General features: G+C 56.5%; 3 protein-coding genes across 7 annotated transcripts; 2 read left to right on the top strand and 1 right to left on the bottom strand.

The window, feature by feature from the left end:
- Positions 1–225: 225 nt before the first annotated feature.
- ttc13 (tetratricopeptide repeat domain 13) lies at positions 226–8,628 on the top strand. Of its 5 annotated transcripts, none has more exons than XM_053880586.1 (25): positions 227–429; positions 940–1,034; positions 1,650–1,725; positions 1,793–1,863; positions 2,453–2,518; positions 2,584–2,676; positions 2,742–2,858; positions 2,942–3,052; positions 3,124–3,206; positions 3,274–3,415; positions 3,485–3,659; positions 3,719–3,875; positions 3,939–4,069; positions 4,133–4,265; positions 4,866–4,958; positions 5,017–5,100; positions 5,278–5,362; positions 5,437–5,543; positions 6,277–6,412; positions 6,484–6,563; positions 6,633–6,711; positions 6,772–6,851; positions 6,914–7,377; positions 8,322–8,414; positions 8,473–8,627. In XM_053880586.1, exons 1-23 carry the CDS (start codon positions 261–263, stop codon positions 7,026–7,028), a joined length of 2,478 nt encoding a protein of 825 aa, XP_053736561.1. In that variant the 5' UTR covers positions 227–260; the 3' UTR covers positions 7,029–7,377; positions 8,322–8,414; positions 8,473–8,627. The 5 variants fall into 5 exon arrangements, with proteins under 5 accessions (XP_053736559.1, XP_053736563.1, XP_053736562.1 ...); XM_053880585.1 differs by having other exon boundaries at positions 5,434–5,543; XM_053880584.1 differs by having other exon boundaries at positions 226–429; positions 5,434–5,543; positions 6,633–6,851; positions 8,473–8,628.
- On the top strand, positions 8,201–12,013 carry selenol (selenoprotein L). The gene is made up of 14 exons (XM_053881536.1): positions 8,201–8,256; positions 8,322–8,414; positions 8,473–8,589; positions 8,637–8,670; positions 8,846–8,897; positions 9,012–9,170; positions 10,051–10,129; positions 10,475–10,528; positions 10,595–10,640; positions 10,703–10,824; positions 10,995–11,109; positions 11,161–11,283; positions 11,433–11,570; positions 11,639–12,013. The coding sequence occupies exons 1-14, from the start codon at positions 8,201–8,203 to the stop codon at positions 11,762–11,764; spliced, it is 1,314 nt and encodes a 437-aa protein (XP_053737511.1). The 3' UTR covers positions 11,765–12,013.
- clec11a (C-type lectin domain containing 11A) lies at positions 11,968–15,414 on the bottom strand. The gene is made up of 5 exons (XM_053880645.1): positions 15,253–15,414; positions 13,104–13,200; positions 12,935–13,042; positions 12,786–12,869; positions 11,968–12,726 (listed from the first exon to the last, which is right to left on the bottom strand). The coding sequence occupies exons 1-5, from the start codon at positions 15,331–15,333 to the stop codon at positions 12,314–12,316; spliced, it is 783 nt and encodes a 260-aa protein (XP_053736620.1). The 5' UTR covers positions 15,334–15,414; the 3' UTR covers positions 11,968–12,313.
- Positions 15,415–15,493: the final 79 nt, after the last annotated feature.

Genomic DNA, 15,493 nt, shown 5'->3' with positions numbered 1-15,493 from the left:
GAGACAATGAGATCAAAGCTTAAACTACACCTTACATATTATATATATATATATATATATATATATATATATATATATATATATATATATATATATATATATATATATATATATATATATATATATATATATAAAGTGCGTTTCGAAGTTTTAATCCGTCACACGTTCTCATCAGCGAATGTTTGTCACTTGGTAGATCAACTTGTGGGCGGGGCTTGGCTGTCGCTGCTTCCGCCTCGTCGTCACAGATGTAAACCGTCATGGCCGCCTCCAGTCGCACTCCTGTTGTGGTGGCTCTGGTCGTACTCTGCTGGTGTCCAGTCGGCTTCGCCACCGAGTTCTTCTCCTCCCTCACGCTGTTCAACAGCGAGCTGCACAAGCAGGGATGCAGCTCGCTGTCCGAGTGGGAGGAATACGCCGCGGACTGCGGTAAAGTGGATCCAACTGCTGTCGCTCCCGCTGCGGCTTCGAGCTCACTGAACCCTCGGTGGCGGTGTCATTGCGTTTGAGAAGTAATCCGAAAGAGTGCTCACGTGGCCCGGGTCTTTGTGAAAGTGTGTTGTCACCGTCCAAACCCCTGGCACTCGCGGTGTTCCGGGGAGGTGGCGAGACACAAAGCGGTTTGTCAAACGGCGTCAGACGCAAACCGTCGATCGTCCGCCCGTTCAACGTTGAAGTGCGATGTAGTGTCTGGTGGAACCGGTTCCTGCTGTGGCGCCTGTTGGCTTTGGCCCATTGTTGCTGAACGACCGCGGCGTTGTTGTGTTGGACGGAAACCTCTGAGCGCGACCGTTCCTTTAACATGATACACGTCAGGTTTTGAGTCTGCATAGTCAATATCGGCTGGTGTTGACGGCGCTGGAGTTCTGCTGACGGGAAACCGCTGTGTGTTGCCAGTGAAGCGACTAAAGCTTGACTTGTCCATTGACACATCTCCAGAGTCCACCATTCTCCAGCTGGAGGATCCAGACTGCGAGGAGGGTCGAAACCCGCCGTGTGAGTCCGTCTTCTCTCTGAACGCCGAGAAGATCCTGGTGAGAACACACACAGATATTTTGCAGATTTAACCCTCAAACTGAGGCTTGACAAAGTGAGGACCAGCCTACATGTCCTCACTCTGTTGATTAAAAACCTGTACAGGTTCTCACAAAGAACAAGAACTCACACACATGATTCTATTGCTGTTCCTGTGGGGACATTGGGAGGTTTCTCATGGCCGTCACCCTTTCCCCAGCCTCTCCCCCTGAACACATGACTCACCTGAACCAGGACTCTGGACCAGACTGAGTCCCAATTATAATCACCTAGTTGTTTTGAAGTCTTTGAGGTTTGGACCTCCCCATGAAGACATAAGGTCCCCACCAGGCAGTATAAACAAGCCCATACACACACACACACGCAGAGTTGCAAGTGTCTCTCGCTGGCACGTTTTTTCAGGACCAGTGGGTGTGATCATAGTGTGTGCGTGGCAAGTGCTGCCTGGGGTGAGAAAGGTCGGCCTGGAGTCGACCTCATTGTAAAGAGCCCTCTGCTCCGTGATGGCTGATCCAACTGTCTGCTTGAAATGCAGAACTTGTTTTCACACTTTCACACTTTAACTATCAGTTGAACACTCTTCCTCTGCTGTTATCTGTCCATCTCCGCCTCAGAACCAGGCCAAGCTCTTCATCGAGCAGAAGAAAATCCCCTTCCCTGTCGAGGACCTCAGCATCAACGAAGAGCTGGGTGAGTTCTCTCTCCCTCTCACCGTCAGACGCCGCCATGACGCTCCTCCCTCTGATCGTCTCCACAGCCATCGGCTATGTTCTGATTGGCAACGGCCTCTACGATGAAGCCATCAAACACTTCTCGCTGCTGCTGCAGGTGAGTCTGCCGCTGTCGTGCCGCTGTCTCTCCTTAGCTCTACGGGTCCTCACCTCAGAACTGAACTGATGGCGGACGTCCGCCACGACTGTAACAGAATGTGGCGTTTCAACAACCAAAACTAAACATGAAAGAGTCTTGTCATGTTTATTTTGCAAGGAAATAGCGGAAACAAGCTGCGTAACACTGATTGGTCCACGCTGCTCTCACAACACCTTGAACACAGTGAGAGAGACGACCGACGATGGTGAAGGTTTTAGTCAGTGAAGTCCTCCTCACTGTCCTCATGCAGACAGCTGCGGGTCACAGGTGTTTATCAGCCTGATAAAGGAGCAAACACCTGAGGTATCAAACCCCGCACACATCTCCAGTCCCGGACCTCTGCGCTCCTGTTCCCCAGCACCAGTCTCCTGCAGCTGAAGCTGCTCACCTCAGTGTTGTGGAAGTTTGAGAAGTTGTTTTTGAACCATGTTGTGCGTCCAGACAGCGCTCAGACCCTTTACTGCCCGGCATGTATCATGTTTGTGTGGAGTGGCGCTGGACACCTCGTTTCACGCTTGATGCTAACCTCACGCTCCTCCTCTCACAGTCGGACCCAGAGCTGGTCAGCGCCATCTACGGCCGGGGGATGGCCTACGGCAAGAAGAGCCTCCAGGTGAGTGTGGAGCTCCGTGGCTGAGGGTGGTCCTCTGGTGCTGAAGGGTCCTCTCTGCGCCTCAGGACATAAAAAATGCTGACCTGGCGCTTTACGAGCTGAACCGGGTGGTGGCCTTGGAGCCCAACTGGCCGGAGGTGTACGAGCAGCGAGCTGAGGTCAGTGCTGCATGTGGCTCGGCTGCCTTGCTGTGGGACTCACCGTGTGTGTGTGTATGTGTCAGATCCTGTCGCCCCTCAGCCGCATCAGCGAGGCCCTCAGTGACCTCACCAAAGCCATCCAGCTGCAGCCGTCGGCACGCCTCTACCGCCACAGAGGAACCTTGCTCTTCATCTCCGAGGTCTCGCCGCGCACCCGTCGCTCCGCCTGCCTGTTGCTCCCTCCGCTAATGCCCACCCCTCTCTCTCTCGTGCCCGCCGCCAGGACTACGTGGCAGCCATGGAGGACTTCCAGCAGTCTCTGGAGCTGAAGAGGAACCAGCCCATCGCTATGCTGTACAAGGGCCTGACCTTCTTCCACCGAGGGATGCTGAAGGTGACGCAGCCTTGCTGGCCGCTCCTGCAGTGGAGGCAGAAGCTCATGCTGTCGGGTTGTCTCCTGCGCAGGAAGCCATCGACACCTTCAAAGAGGCTCTGAAGCTCAAGTCCGACTTCATCGAGGCCTACAAGAGTCTGGGCCAGGCCTACAGGTCTGCGGGGGAGGGGTCGGTGCCTGGCTTGCGGATCTCACATCCGGTCTGTGTGTCTGGTCCTCAGAGAGCTCGGGGACTTTGAGTCGGCCATGGAGAGCTTCAAGAAGGCCCTGATGCTGAACCAGAATCACATCCAGTCCCTGCAGCTGCGCGGGATGATGCTGTACCACCACGGCTCGCTGCAGGAGGCCATCGGCAACTTCAAGGTGAGGACCGTGAAGGTCCAGGTCCTGCAGGTCTGGGACTGACGTGTGTGTGTGTGTGTGTGTGTGCAGCGGTGCCTGCAGCTGGAGCCCTACAACGAGGTGTGTCAGTACATGAAGGGTCTGAGTCACGTGGCCATGGGCCAGTTCTACGAGGGCATCAAAGCTCAGACCAAGGTCATGCTCAACGACCCGCTGCTGGGCCAGAAGGCCAGCTCCGAGTACCTGAAAGTGAAGTACCTCAGAGGTGAGTGTTGGCGCCGACCTGCCGACCCACACCTGTCTCACCCGCCGCTCGGTCTCCAGAGTACTCCCGCTACCTGCACTCTCACCTGGACGTCCCTGTGGCCGAGTACAACGTGGACCTGGATCTTCCAGGGAACTTCAAGAACCACTGGGCCAAGAACCTGCCCTTCCTGATTGAGGGCTATGAGGAGCAGCCGGGTCTGCAGCCGCACATCAAGTGAGAGCAGAAGCAGAGCTGCGCGGCCCCTCAGAGAGTCACGTGTCACACTCTGACCCGCAGGGACGTCCTACCACAGAACCTGGACAGCTACAGCAGCCAAGTCCAGAAGCTCATCTGCACCGCCGACCACCTGGGGGCGCTCATGCAGTACGACACGCCAGGCTTCCTCCCCAACAAAAGAATACACAGAGGTTTGTACTGGCCATTGTGGGGCGGTCCCTGCTGCTGGCTAACTGGCTGACCTCTGACCTCAGCCATGGGCTTGGCCTCCTTGGAGGTGATGCAGGCCATGCAGCGGACGTGGAGCAACTCCAAGGTGCGGGTCAACGGGAAGACCCGGCAGATGCAGTGGAGAGACATGTTCGACATTGCCGTCAAGTGGAGGAGGTGAGCGGCCAGCGGCGCCTGAGAACCGCTGCAGTTAGATCCTGCTCCCCGCGCCATGGAGGGCGACACTCTCTAAGTAAAGGTCTGGCGAAGGTCAGCGCAGGGGCGACCCTGACCCTTCCCAGGAGAGGTCATGACCTCAGGTGGTTCTGGTCCAGTGGGAACAGGCCCGTGCGGAACCTGAACTCTGGCCTCTCCCTGACTGAACTGCGTGGCGTCCAGGTCTCAGTCCGAGTCTGGCTCAGGAAGGTGTCTGAGGTTTGACCCCAGTGCCGGGCGCACGGATGTGACCCGACGTCCTGCTGACTGCGGGGGTTTCGGGACGTGTCACCTGACTCGGAATGACCCGGTTGAACCGTGGTTCTGCTTGAGGCCCTGGATAGAGAGATGAGTAATGAATCGTTGAATCCCAGTGAATGAGTGTCGAGCCGCTCTGGCTCTTTCTTCTGTGGGAACTAATGTTTGACTGGAGCAGCGAGGCCTGCTGCAGGTGGTCCAGTCCTCCTCCTGGCCAGTCCGTGTCTGGCGCTGGGTTCTGCCTGGACCCCTGCTGGACCCTGACAGGTGGGTGCGCTCTCGTGATCCGTTTTTCCGCTGCAGGATTGCCGATCCGGACCAGCCCGTCCTGTGGCTGGACCAGATGCCTGCCCGGAGCCTGAGCCGAGGCTTCAACAACCACATCAACCTGATCAGGTAAGCGCACGCCGCCCGCGGCGCCGCTGGGCTCCAGCTGACCGCTCCGTGTCCGCAGGGGTCAGATCATCAACATCCGGTACCTGGCCTACTTCGACAGCATCCTGGACTTCATCAAAGACCGGATCCTGGTTTATCACGGGTACGTCACTGCCCTGACCCCGTCCATCTCCTGGTGAATCGGTGAGGGAGGCGGTCAATGTTCTCCAACTCTGGTTAAAGTGCGGCAGAAAGGCAGCTGTCGGTGCTGAATGAGGTGTGATAGGTGAAGCAGGGCGCTGTCCGTGTGTCAGTACTGTCCTTGTTGTTTCTGCGCCAGAGCGTACAACCCTCGTGGCCTCCCGGAGGTGAGACAGGCGCTGGAGAAGGTGAAGAAGGTGGAGGACCTCCTCCCCATCATGAAGGTGAGACGCGCTCAGGTGTGTGGCTGCCGACCTGCTGACACCGGCTCATGTGTGTGTGTCGCTCCCTGAAGCAGTTCAACAGCAAAACCAGAGACGGCTTCACGGTCAACTCCAAGGTGGCCAGCGTGAGGGACTCTGGGGCCGAGTTTGATGGCTTCACCATCACCATCACAGGAGACCGGTACGGTCCTTGCTCTCTTCCCTGCATCCTTTTCTCCTTTCCTCCTCCCTTGCTTCCTTCCTGCGTCCCCCTTCCTTCCTTCCTTCCATTCTTTTCTCCTTCCTTACTTCCTTCTGTGCTTCCATCCTCTTCTCCTCCCTCCCCCCCTACTTTTCCCCCTTCCTTCCTTCTTACTTCCCTCCTTCCTGTTACCCTTTTCTCCTCTCTCCCTTCCTTCCTACTTTCTTTCATCCGTTTCTCCTTCCCTCTCTCCCTTCCTCCCACCCTACATCCCTCCATCCTTTCATCCTCCCTCCCTCCCCCCCCTCTGTGCCTCAGGTGGGACCATCCCGTCCCCCACAGAATGGTTGTTGCCTGTTGATGGCAGGAAGATGGTCAAGAATGGAGGTCACAGAAGGTCAACGGGCCGAGCTGCACCTTCTTATCACACAGCTGCTTGGGTTTTGGCAGGACCTTTTGTCGATATGAAGGCCTAGTTGGTCTGTGCCCCCGAGATCAACCAGGCTGCTAGAGCCTTTCCTGTCCAGCCCAGGCCCCCAAGTCTTGCTCTGGTCCTGGTGACACTGACCTTCCTCTCTCTCTTTCTTCCCTCCTTCCTGTCATCCTTTTCTCCTTCCCACCCACCCATCTCCTTCCTTCCTACTCCCCTCCTTCCTTCCATCCTTTTCGCCTCCCTCCCTCCCTCCCTTCCTCCCTTCCTTCCATCCTTTCATCCTCTTCTCTGTGACTCCAGGGTGGGGAACATGCTGTTCTCTGTGGAGACCCAGACCACGGAGGAGCGGACCCAGCAGTACCAGTCAGAGATCGAGTCCATCTACAAAGATCTGACCAGCAAAGGCAAAGCTCTGATGCTGTCCACGGAACTCGGGGTGACTGTCGCTTCCCCGCCCTTCGGCTGCCGCGCCCTCTCTTCCTGACCTTTGACCCCTCTCTCTCTCAGGACGCCGACGCCGTGTGCAACCTCATCCTGTCGCTGGTTTACTACTTCTGCAACCTCATGCCTCTCTCGCGGGGCTCCAGGTAGGCCCACTGGCGCCCGACCCGCTCCAGCGCGGGACTCCAGACCTCAGCCCTGTGTCTTGTCCTTAGCGTGGTGGCGTACTCAGTGGTGATGGGGGCGCTGATGGCCAGCGGGAAGGAGGTGGTGGGTCGAATCCCTAAAGGAAAGGTAACGTTGCCGCACACGCCGAAACGTTCCGACCGGAGTGTGACCGCGACTCGCTTCCAGCTGGTGGACTTTGAGGCGATGACCACGGCCGGACCTGAGAGCTTCAGCCGGACCGCCAGGAGCTGGATGAACCTGAGGAGGTGAGGACCCCGCCACCCCTGCCCTGCACCGCCCACCTCATTGTCTCCCACCGTGTGTCCAGTTTGCCCGGCTGGTTCCAGAGTCTCCCATCCGTGTCCGAGTCCTTCCCGACCAGCAGAACCATGATCGAGGTCCTGAACACGGACTCGTCCACTCACTGCCCCAGAAAGTCTTAACCGGTCCGGAGCCTCGGCTCACGTCTGCCAGAGAAGTACGCAAGTCAGTCCCACGCCGTGGCGTCGATCAGAAACCGACAATCCAGCGCCACCTTCTCCCCTGGCGCCGCCATGTTTCAGTGAAGCGGACCTCACTCAGGCCCGGCCAGGATCTTACAACAACACCAGATGATTTGAAGCCAGTTGATCAGCTCAGACTCCGCCCACTAACCTGACCACCAGTTGAGAAGGAAGCCAAGTGTAAACAACGGCTTTTAGCCACATCAAAGCGCAAAAGGAGGATTTCATGTGTGTTGGGGTTTGTTGCAGAGCAGAGGGCTTCAAGGTTAAAGTCAAAGCAAAATAAAAGGTTTTTTTTTTTTAACTTTTTTCTCCTTATTTGTTTTTTTTTTCTCCGTATTGAGTTTTGTTGTTCCTTAACCAGGAAGTTGAGCGTCACACAACTTAAATTTCTACGGAGCCCAGGAAGTGACATGCGTTTTTTTTTTTTTTTTGGATGTGGCATGCATGACTTTATTTTTTTTGCCCGAGATAACAACTATCTCGAGATAAGTTTTATCTCATGACACAATCGTAAATGTCTCCTTGCTCTGGCAGAGCATTTTGTATACATCCACCTGTAGCCACTGTCTCCCATGTGGCTCAGTCTTCAAGTCTGTGCGCTTTTAACACACTGATCAAGCGCCTTCTACTCAAAATGATACCATATGTGGCTAAGCTATACGTGTTACACATCCCTGGAAGCGACATGCACGACTTTTTTTTTTTCTCCCGAGATAAAAATTATCTTGAGAGAAAAAAAATAAAGTCGTGCATGTCACATGTGGTATTATTTTGAGTAGAAGCCACTTGATCAGAGTGTTAAAAGCGCAGTTTGCCGTCGGCAACATTCTGACTTGCAGACAGTGAATGACAACGTTGGCAAACAGTTACGTAGCCAGGGGAGACGGAGTGGTTACAGGAAGTCATCTCGAGATCCTAATTATCACCAGATAAGTTATCTCTAGATAATTTTTATCTCGAGATTGTTGTTGAAACACATGCATGTAACTTCCAGGGCTCCGTAAATTTCATCTCAAACCCACTTTTTTTTCAATTTTCAAGACGTATTAAATGAAATACTTCAAATTTGGACGTCACTTCTCAAACATGGCTTTCTTCTGTGGGAACTAATGTTTGACTGGAGCAGCGAGGCCTGCTGCAGGTGGTCCAGTCCTCCTCCTGGCCAGTCCGTGTCTGGCTGCTGGACCCTGACGGGTGGGTGCGCTCTCGTGATCCGTTTTTCCGCTGCAGGATTGCCGATCCGGACCAGCCCGTCCTGTGGCTGGACCAGATGCCTGCCCGGAGCCTGAGCCGAGGCTTCAACAACCACATCAACCTGATCAGGTAAGCGCACGCCGCCCGCGGCGCCGCTGGGCTCCAGCTGACCGCTCCGTGTCCGCAGGGGTCAGATCATCAACATCCGGTACCTGGCCTACTTCGACAGCATCCTGGACTTCATCAAAGACCGGATCCTGGTTTATCACGGGTACGTCACCGCCCTGACCCCGTCCATCTCCTGGTGAATCGGTGAGGGAGGCGGTCAATGTTCTCCAACTCTGGTTAAAGTGCGGCAGAAAGGCAGCTGTCGGTGCTGAATGAGGTGTGATAGGTGAAGCAGGGCGCTGTCCGTGTGTCAGTACTGTCCTTGTTGTTTCTGCGCCAGAGCGTACAATGGCAAATTAACACAAGTTTGTTAAAAAAAAAACACAAAAAAAAAAAACATGGAGGAAGCAGTGTTTTTTTTTTGTTCGTCCAGTCTATGATGGTTTCCACAGCTAGGTGGCGCCGTCCCCTGCTACATCCACAGTGGGACGTTCCTGAGCCAGAGTAGGGTCCGAACCTGGAGGTGTCCACCCACCAGAGAGCAGAGCTCTGCTCCGAGTCTCGGGCTCGTCGTGTCAAGCCGGTGACGCGGCCGCTGGCTGTGACGTCACCGCGGAGCCACCCGTCACGTGATCGACGCCACACGCTGTCCGCATGGTCTCCTGCTGTCAGTCCTGGGTCCGGAGACAGGTGTCCCATCTTGTCACTGCCTGATATGGTCTGACGGAAACTCCAGGGCTGGAAACGGAAGTTCTTCTGATGAACGTTTGCATGCAAGTTTGTGAATGTAGTTTTTTTTAATAATTATTATTAAAATACATTACGTTTAGCATCGTAGTCTGGAAGACACTCGTGTACACGTGTAGTTATGCTCGGGTCCACATCAGGTTCGGTCTAAGTTGAGCAACGCATGCGCTGATGTACGTCAGGTGGTGGGGCTCGCGCATGCGCGTGACTCACTTTCGGACCAGATCGGGCAGGTGGACCAGATCAGGCAGCGACACTCCAGTGTAGTCAGCGCGCATGGACGAGCAGACAGGTGTGACCGCAGAGAGAGTGGCCGCGGGACTGGCGCTCCTGGTGGGCAGAAGCCGAGCGCTGCTGCAGGACGCCCGGAGAGAGGCGGAAGGTAAAACCTCGGCACCAAACTCCGTTCACTTTTGACCGTTTTTACCTGCCGGGGATTTGTGAAGCCACGTGAACGCATGCAAATTCGACTGCGGGTTTCTTCTGTTCTGGGAATAAGATCGGCTACATTAAACGTCCAAAGCGTGTTTCCATTGCTTTATATCGATATGAAAACTTCAAGTAAAGTTAATAACATGTTCCCAAACATTACATTTTTCACGGAATTAAAGAAATGCTGAATGTTTTCGCTTATAATTTTAATTAATGTTCACAGCTGCAGTTCATTTGATAATTAATGCTTTTTCTGACTGGAAGAAGAGTCGGTTGTGTTTGACGTTTTCATCATTTGCTCTGTTCGTCGATCAATCGCAATAAAGGGACAAGTCACGTGGCCCAGGTAAAGGCTTACCAGGTGACTGGATATGGAATAAAAGCTAGAACATAGTAAAGTTTTACGAGTTTGTTTGAATAAGTCTGGCTTTTATGAGCGAAACCAAACCAGTTCCCACTGATGTGCTTCCTGCTGCAGCTTCTCTGGAGACCTTCGTGGCTCAGAAGATCAGCGCGCTGCTGGGTCTGATCGCAGCCGGAGCGGACTTCTACAGGAGGTGGGTGGGTGGGCGTGCGTGTGCGCCTGTTGTGGGTATGTCCTCGTGGGGACCGGCGAAAGAAATGGGGGGCGGAGGGCTTCAACCCTTGAAGTAACTGGGTCTCACTTTAGCTCAGGTGAGTCAGGTGTTTAGGTGAGGAGGCTGGTGGTCCTCGCAAAGATAAGAGGCAAACGCGTGTGAGACCAGTGCTGCGCGACAGTGACGTCACCCCTGCCTGGTGTCCCCTCACAAACCTCGTGTTTCGGTGACTGGACCCCAACACCTGCCCCCGAGTGGCCGAGTGGTAGACGCGGCTGCAGACGGCGACTGGGATCAGAGAACATGGCTGTGTTTGTTTTGCAGCGTCGGCGTGACCCGGAAGAGCGAGGCCGAGGGCGTCTGGCAGAGGTTCTACGGGTGAGTCGGATGACGTCACGCGAGTCCTTCGTGAGCCTGGTGTAAGACTGACGCTTGTGTCGACAGGCGCGATGCCGTGGCCGAGCAGGTGGAGGCGCTGCTGCAGCTGGAGGTGAGTCCGCGGCTCAACCCTGACTGTGTGCGCCACCTGCTGGTGTGTGTGTGTGTCTGCAGAGGGACTGGGACGGCTTCCTGGACTGGGTCGACAAGAGCCTGCAGACAGGACGGTCCACTGAAGGGGTCCCAGCAGCGCGTGTCGGTCCAGAGCTGGTCCTGACCGACGGACGCAGCGGCGGGTCCGTACACACACACACACACACACACACACACACACACACACACACACACACACACACACACACACACACACACACACACACACACACACACACACACACACACACACACACGCACGCACGCACGCACGCACGCACGCTCTGGCTAACGTGGCGGTGTGGCGCCGCAGGAGCGTGACTCTGGCTCAGCATCTGCAGGCGGGTCACAAGCTGCTGCTGGTCCTGATCCGACACTACGGGTGACTGCCGTGACGGGACCACGTGAGGGCGCTGCAGGACCATCAGGTGAGCCCCGCTCCCAGGCTCTGGGCCCCTCTGAACCCCCTCTCCCTGCAGGAGGTCCTGGCGGCGCGCTCCGTGCAGGTGCTGGTGGTCTCCTTCGGTGGGCTAGAGGGCGCTGGAGTCTGGCTGCTGCAGACCGGCTGCAGCTTCCCCCTGCTGCTGGACCCTGGCCGCAAGGTGAGGAGGAGGAGAGGAGTGGGGGCGAGGGGGAGGAAGGAAGGAAGGAAGGAAGGGAGAGAGAGAGGGAGAGAGAGAGAGGGAGAGCGAGCGAGCGAAAGACAGGGTCCGGGGAGGCAGGGCCACACTGACGTGACTCTCCTGCGCAGCTCTACAGGACCTTCGGTCTGGACTCGTCCCACGGGCAGGTCTTGAGGTTCGGCACTCTGCTGAGGTACTCAGAGTTCCCGGCGCAGAACCGTGACTTCCCTGACGTCCCTTCACACCTGCTGGAAGACATTTACCAGGTAAGCTCATTGGCGCCACCCGCTGCCCCTCCAGGGAAGCGCATCACTTCCTGTTTGCTCCGGTCCAGATGGGTGGGGACTTCCTTCTGAGCGACTCGGGCGAGGTTCTTCTGTGTCACCCGAGTAAGACCCCGCTGGACCGCCCGGTGCTGAGCGACATCCTGGCGGCGGCCGAGCTCGCCAACAGCGCCTAGAGGAGGCGGCGGCGCCACCTGGCCAGGAGCGCGGCTCCTCCGCTCGCGCTGATGACGCCACGTCTCGCACTCATGACGTCATGAAGAGGCGTGGCCGATGCCACACCGCGAGGAGGGGACGGCCGCCATCTTGCCAGCGAGTGGATTGATTTCATGTAAATCGAGGACGGATCAAATAAGTCATAGTCTGAAGTATTAGTCATGTGACTTTGAAGTCATTTATTGATTCCTGGAATAAATCCTGATCAAAGCGTTTGTACGTGTCTCACTGCGACTTGTTCCTGTTCCTCCACGTCACTGTTGGGACGAGGCGATGCGGAACATGACTTCCTGGTTGTTTCAGCGAGGAACCTGACCGGGGCGTGTCGAATCAAGCTGGCAGCGGATAGGGGGCGATGGTGAGGCGGGACTCGGAACTCTCCGGCGGACGAATCGAGCATGGGACCGAAGCCGGCCCGGCACCTCCGGTTGGCTGGATGAGGCTCGATCGGCGTCAAAAGTAACAAAGCGTTTATTTCAGCTCTTCTGTTGGGCGGAGGCGTCAGGAAGTCAGAGAGCCACTCGGTCGTCGAACTCACACAGGTAGTTCATGGTCCGGTCGCAGTAGTGGTCCCACCAGTCGCCGTCGTCCGAGGACATGGCCACGCAGTTCTCCCGCCGCCCGCCGTCCGGCTGGCTGGACAGGAAGTGCTTGCGCCACTGGAAGTAGGAGACCCGCGTCCCGTCGTCGAAGAGGTACAGGCCCTCGGAGCGCAGGTCGTTGATGCCCAGCCAGACCGGCCAGTTCCCCGGGTGGAAGAAGGACTTGACGTAAGCCGCCACGGCTTCCTGCTCCTTACGGTCACGCAGCATGGCGAGCCGGCCGCCGCGCTCCTGGCACTTCCTGGCCGCCCCTGCGTAGTCCTCCACTCGGTTGTAGACCAGGTAGCACTTGTACCCCACCCGCAGGCCCTTCTGGCAACCTGGTGAACGAGGCAGGCCGTTAGTGGCTAACGCTAGCGACGGCGAGATGCTGTGCTACCTTCTAGTTTGCCCGTCTCTTTGCGGTTGTCTCGGCTGTGCTGGTAGACCTCGCGGATGTCATCCTCCATCTCCAGAACTTTAGCTGCAGGAAGGAGCAGCAGGGTGGCGTCAGGGTCGGGATGGGCTCCGGAGTCCGCCAGGTCTTACCGTCCATCCGGGCCAGGCGGTCCAGCAGCTGGCTGACCTTGACGTCCAGCGTGTAGTGACCCACGTTGAGCTTGTGGACAGCCTGATCCATCCCAGCCAGCCGGGACACTGCGGACATGAACCTGGTTAGTGGGAACCGAGGCGCTGCCGGGGACCGTGGCTGACGTACACACGTAGTTGTAGGAATTCTCCAAGTCCGTCAGTGCGTGGGTGGGTTCCGGTTCTGCCGGGACGTCGGGAACGTCGCCTCGCGTCTTTTTGGCCTCCTGGGGAGCAGCGAAGGCGTGGAAGTGAACCGGCAACCTCAGACCCGAGTCGGGCAGAGCCTCCCACCGAGGCCAGCACCGTCACTGCAGGCAGCCGGTTCTGATCCACGGTGTCGACCCAACAGAGAACCCAGGTCTCTGTCTCCACCGGATGTATAGTACCAGTATAGCCAGCCCTGCCGGTTCCCCCGTCTCGTCCTGTGCGCAGGCGTCACTGCACGAGCCCTCTCTTCACTGGTGGCTCCACCATGAGCTGACAACCACCAACTCTGCTTCCGTCGAGTCAAACACAACAGGTTTACATGAAGTGAACTCGCTGTGAGCAGGTCCTTACAAACCTGACGCTTTTCAAAGTAAAAGTTCAGCGAGTCTCCTCACCGCAGCAAACGAAACTCCACAAGTCCACACCTTCACCTTCTTCTGCCGCTCGTGGAGGCAGCCTTCGGAGCAAGGAAGCCCAAACTTCTCGATCCGCACAAACCTCCTCCAGCTCTTCCCGGGGGATCCCGAGGCGTTCCCAGGCCAGAGCGGAGACATCATCTCTCCAGCGAGTCCTGGGTCTTCCCCGGGGTCTCCTCCCGGTAGGACATGCCCGGAACACCTCCCCAGGGAGGCGTCCAGGGGGCATCCGGATCAGATGCCCGAGCCACCTCAGCTGGTTCCTCTCCATGTGGAGGAGCAGCGGCTCCACCCCGAGCTCCTCCCGGATGACCCAACTCCTCACCCTATCTCTAAGGGTGTGTCCAGCCACCCTGCGGAGGAAACTCATCTCAGCCGCTTGTATCCGCGATCTCATCCTTTCGGTCATGACCCAAAGCTGGTGACCATAGGTGAGGGTGAGAACGTAGATGGATGGGTAAATCCAGAGCTTCGTCTTGTGACTCAGCTCCCTCTTCACCACGACGGTCCGATACAGCGACCACATCACTGCTGCCGCTGCACCAACCCCTCTATCAACTCCCCCTGGAACTGCAACCTTATCGCGGTGGGGGAGTTTGTGTACCTTGAATGATCCGAGGAGCGATGTTGTCGGGGGTGTTATGCCCCTGGTACGGTCTCCTAGGTGACGGGTCAGACTGAGAGCAGTTCAGAAGCCCTTATGAAGACAATACCAACAGGCACTGTGAGGTCGCCTGGCATGGCGCATCCGGGGCCCCGCCCTGGAGCCAGGCCTGGGGTTGGGGCTCGAATGTGAGCGCCTGGTGGTCGGGCCGCTGCCCATGGGCCGTCCCTCCTGCAGACCTACCACCCGCAGAGAGGGTCATAGGGGTCGGGTGCAAGGACTAGGTGGCAGTCAGGGGCGGGGGACCCGACCACCTGGTTCGTGTGGACATTCTCTGGCTTTCGGAACATGGAATGCCACAAGTCCACAATGCTCGTGTAATGCGGGTATTACGGTAATGCTAGTGGGATGCCGGTTCTACAATAAAAGACGCGGAAATAGATCGGATTCTTTCGAGAAATCCAACTCGTCCGTCCCCTGGAAGTTACCCACGAACTTTGAACTCAATCTCCTGTGTCATTTCAAAATAAAAGCCTTTTGAAAATGATGCTTGTTGAATATGGATGTTGAGTTAGAGGTTTCATGAGGCCTTTATTCTGAAATGAGTTCAAACTACCTGTACGACTTCCGGGGTGCGCTAGTCCGTGTCTAGACCGGTGGCGGAGTTTTAATTACCCAGTCTTTTACTTTAAAATCGGCATCCCGTTGGCATTACCGTAATACTCGCATTACACCTGCACCGTGGAATCGTGGCGTTTCCTCCGGTCGGCCACGCCCACTTGCAGTCACATGGCTCTTGTTTTGCTCCAAGTAAACACTGGTCTCCCAGCGACTCGTCTGGAGCCGAGACCTGTCGGTGCCACGAGTCAGAGGGATTCGAACCTGCGACCTTCAGCTCCGTGGCTCGTGAAACTCTTGAGTCTGCTCCAACCCGCACATTTCTGCGCGAGTTTCCAGTGAAAGCGCCGAGTGTCAGGCTGATGAATGGAGGCGGTTCAAGCGTCGGCACTGCTGAATGTTTGTGAGGCGGAAAGTCAACACACACTGACCTGCGTTGGCGCGGCGGCAGGGACACACACACTCGGTCCACAGAGGCAGAGCAGAGCGATCCAGTGGACGGCGGCTCCCATTTCTGCTTCCTAACCTTCTCCTCTGGAGGCGACTGAAGACTGAACCCCGGCTCTGCCTCACACTCTCCTCCCCCTTCTGACACACACACACACCTCCTGCTGCTGCTGCTGCTCGACATGTTTCTAATAAAGTGCTCTTGGAGCCTCTGCTCCTCTTCCA

The sequence above is a fragment of the Synchiropus splendidus genome, chromosome 12 (assembly GCF_027744825.2).
Source record: "Synchiropus splendidus isolate RoL2022-P1 chromosome 12, RoL_Sspl_1.0, whole genome shotgun sequence".
Lineage (NCBI taxonomy): Eukaryota > Metazoa > Chordata > Actinopteri > Syngnathiformes > Callionymidae > Synchiropus > Synchiropus splendidus.
Note: the sequence above shows the minus strand (reverse complement) of the source record. Positions and strands in the feature narration are given on the sequence as shown.

Bases quoted from the DNA above. Each gene is read 5' to 3' on its own strand.
- ttc13 (XM_053880584.1), top strand. From the start codon at position 261: ATGGCCGCCTCCAGTCGCACTCCTGTTGTGGTGGCTCTGGTCGTACTC. The intron at 3,876-3,938 runs GTGAGAGCAGAA...TCTGACCCGCAG, and splicing joins GGTCTGCAGCCGCACATCAA to GGACGTCCTACCACAGAACC. The intron at 4,959-5,016 runs GTAAGCGCACGC...CCGTGTCCGCAG, and splicing joins AACCACATCAACCTGATCAG to GGGTCAGATCATCAACATCC.
- clec11a (XM_053880645.1), bottom strand. From the start codon at position 15,333: ATGGGAGCCGCCGTCCACTGGATCGCTCTGCTCTGCCTCTGTGGACCG. The intron at 13,201-15,252 runs GTCAGTGTGTGT...GCTGCTCCCCAG, and splicing joins CTGCCGCCGCGCCAACGCAG to GAGGCCAAAAAGACGCGAGG. The intron at 13,043-13,103 runs GTACGTCAGCCA...TCATGTCCGCAG, and splicing joins GAATTCCTACAACTACGTGT to TGTCCCGGCTGGCTGGGATG.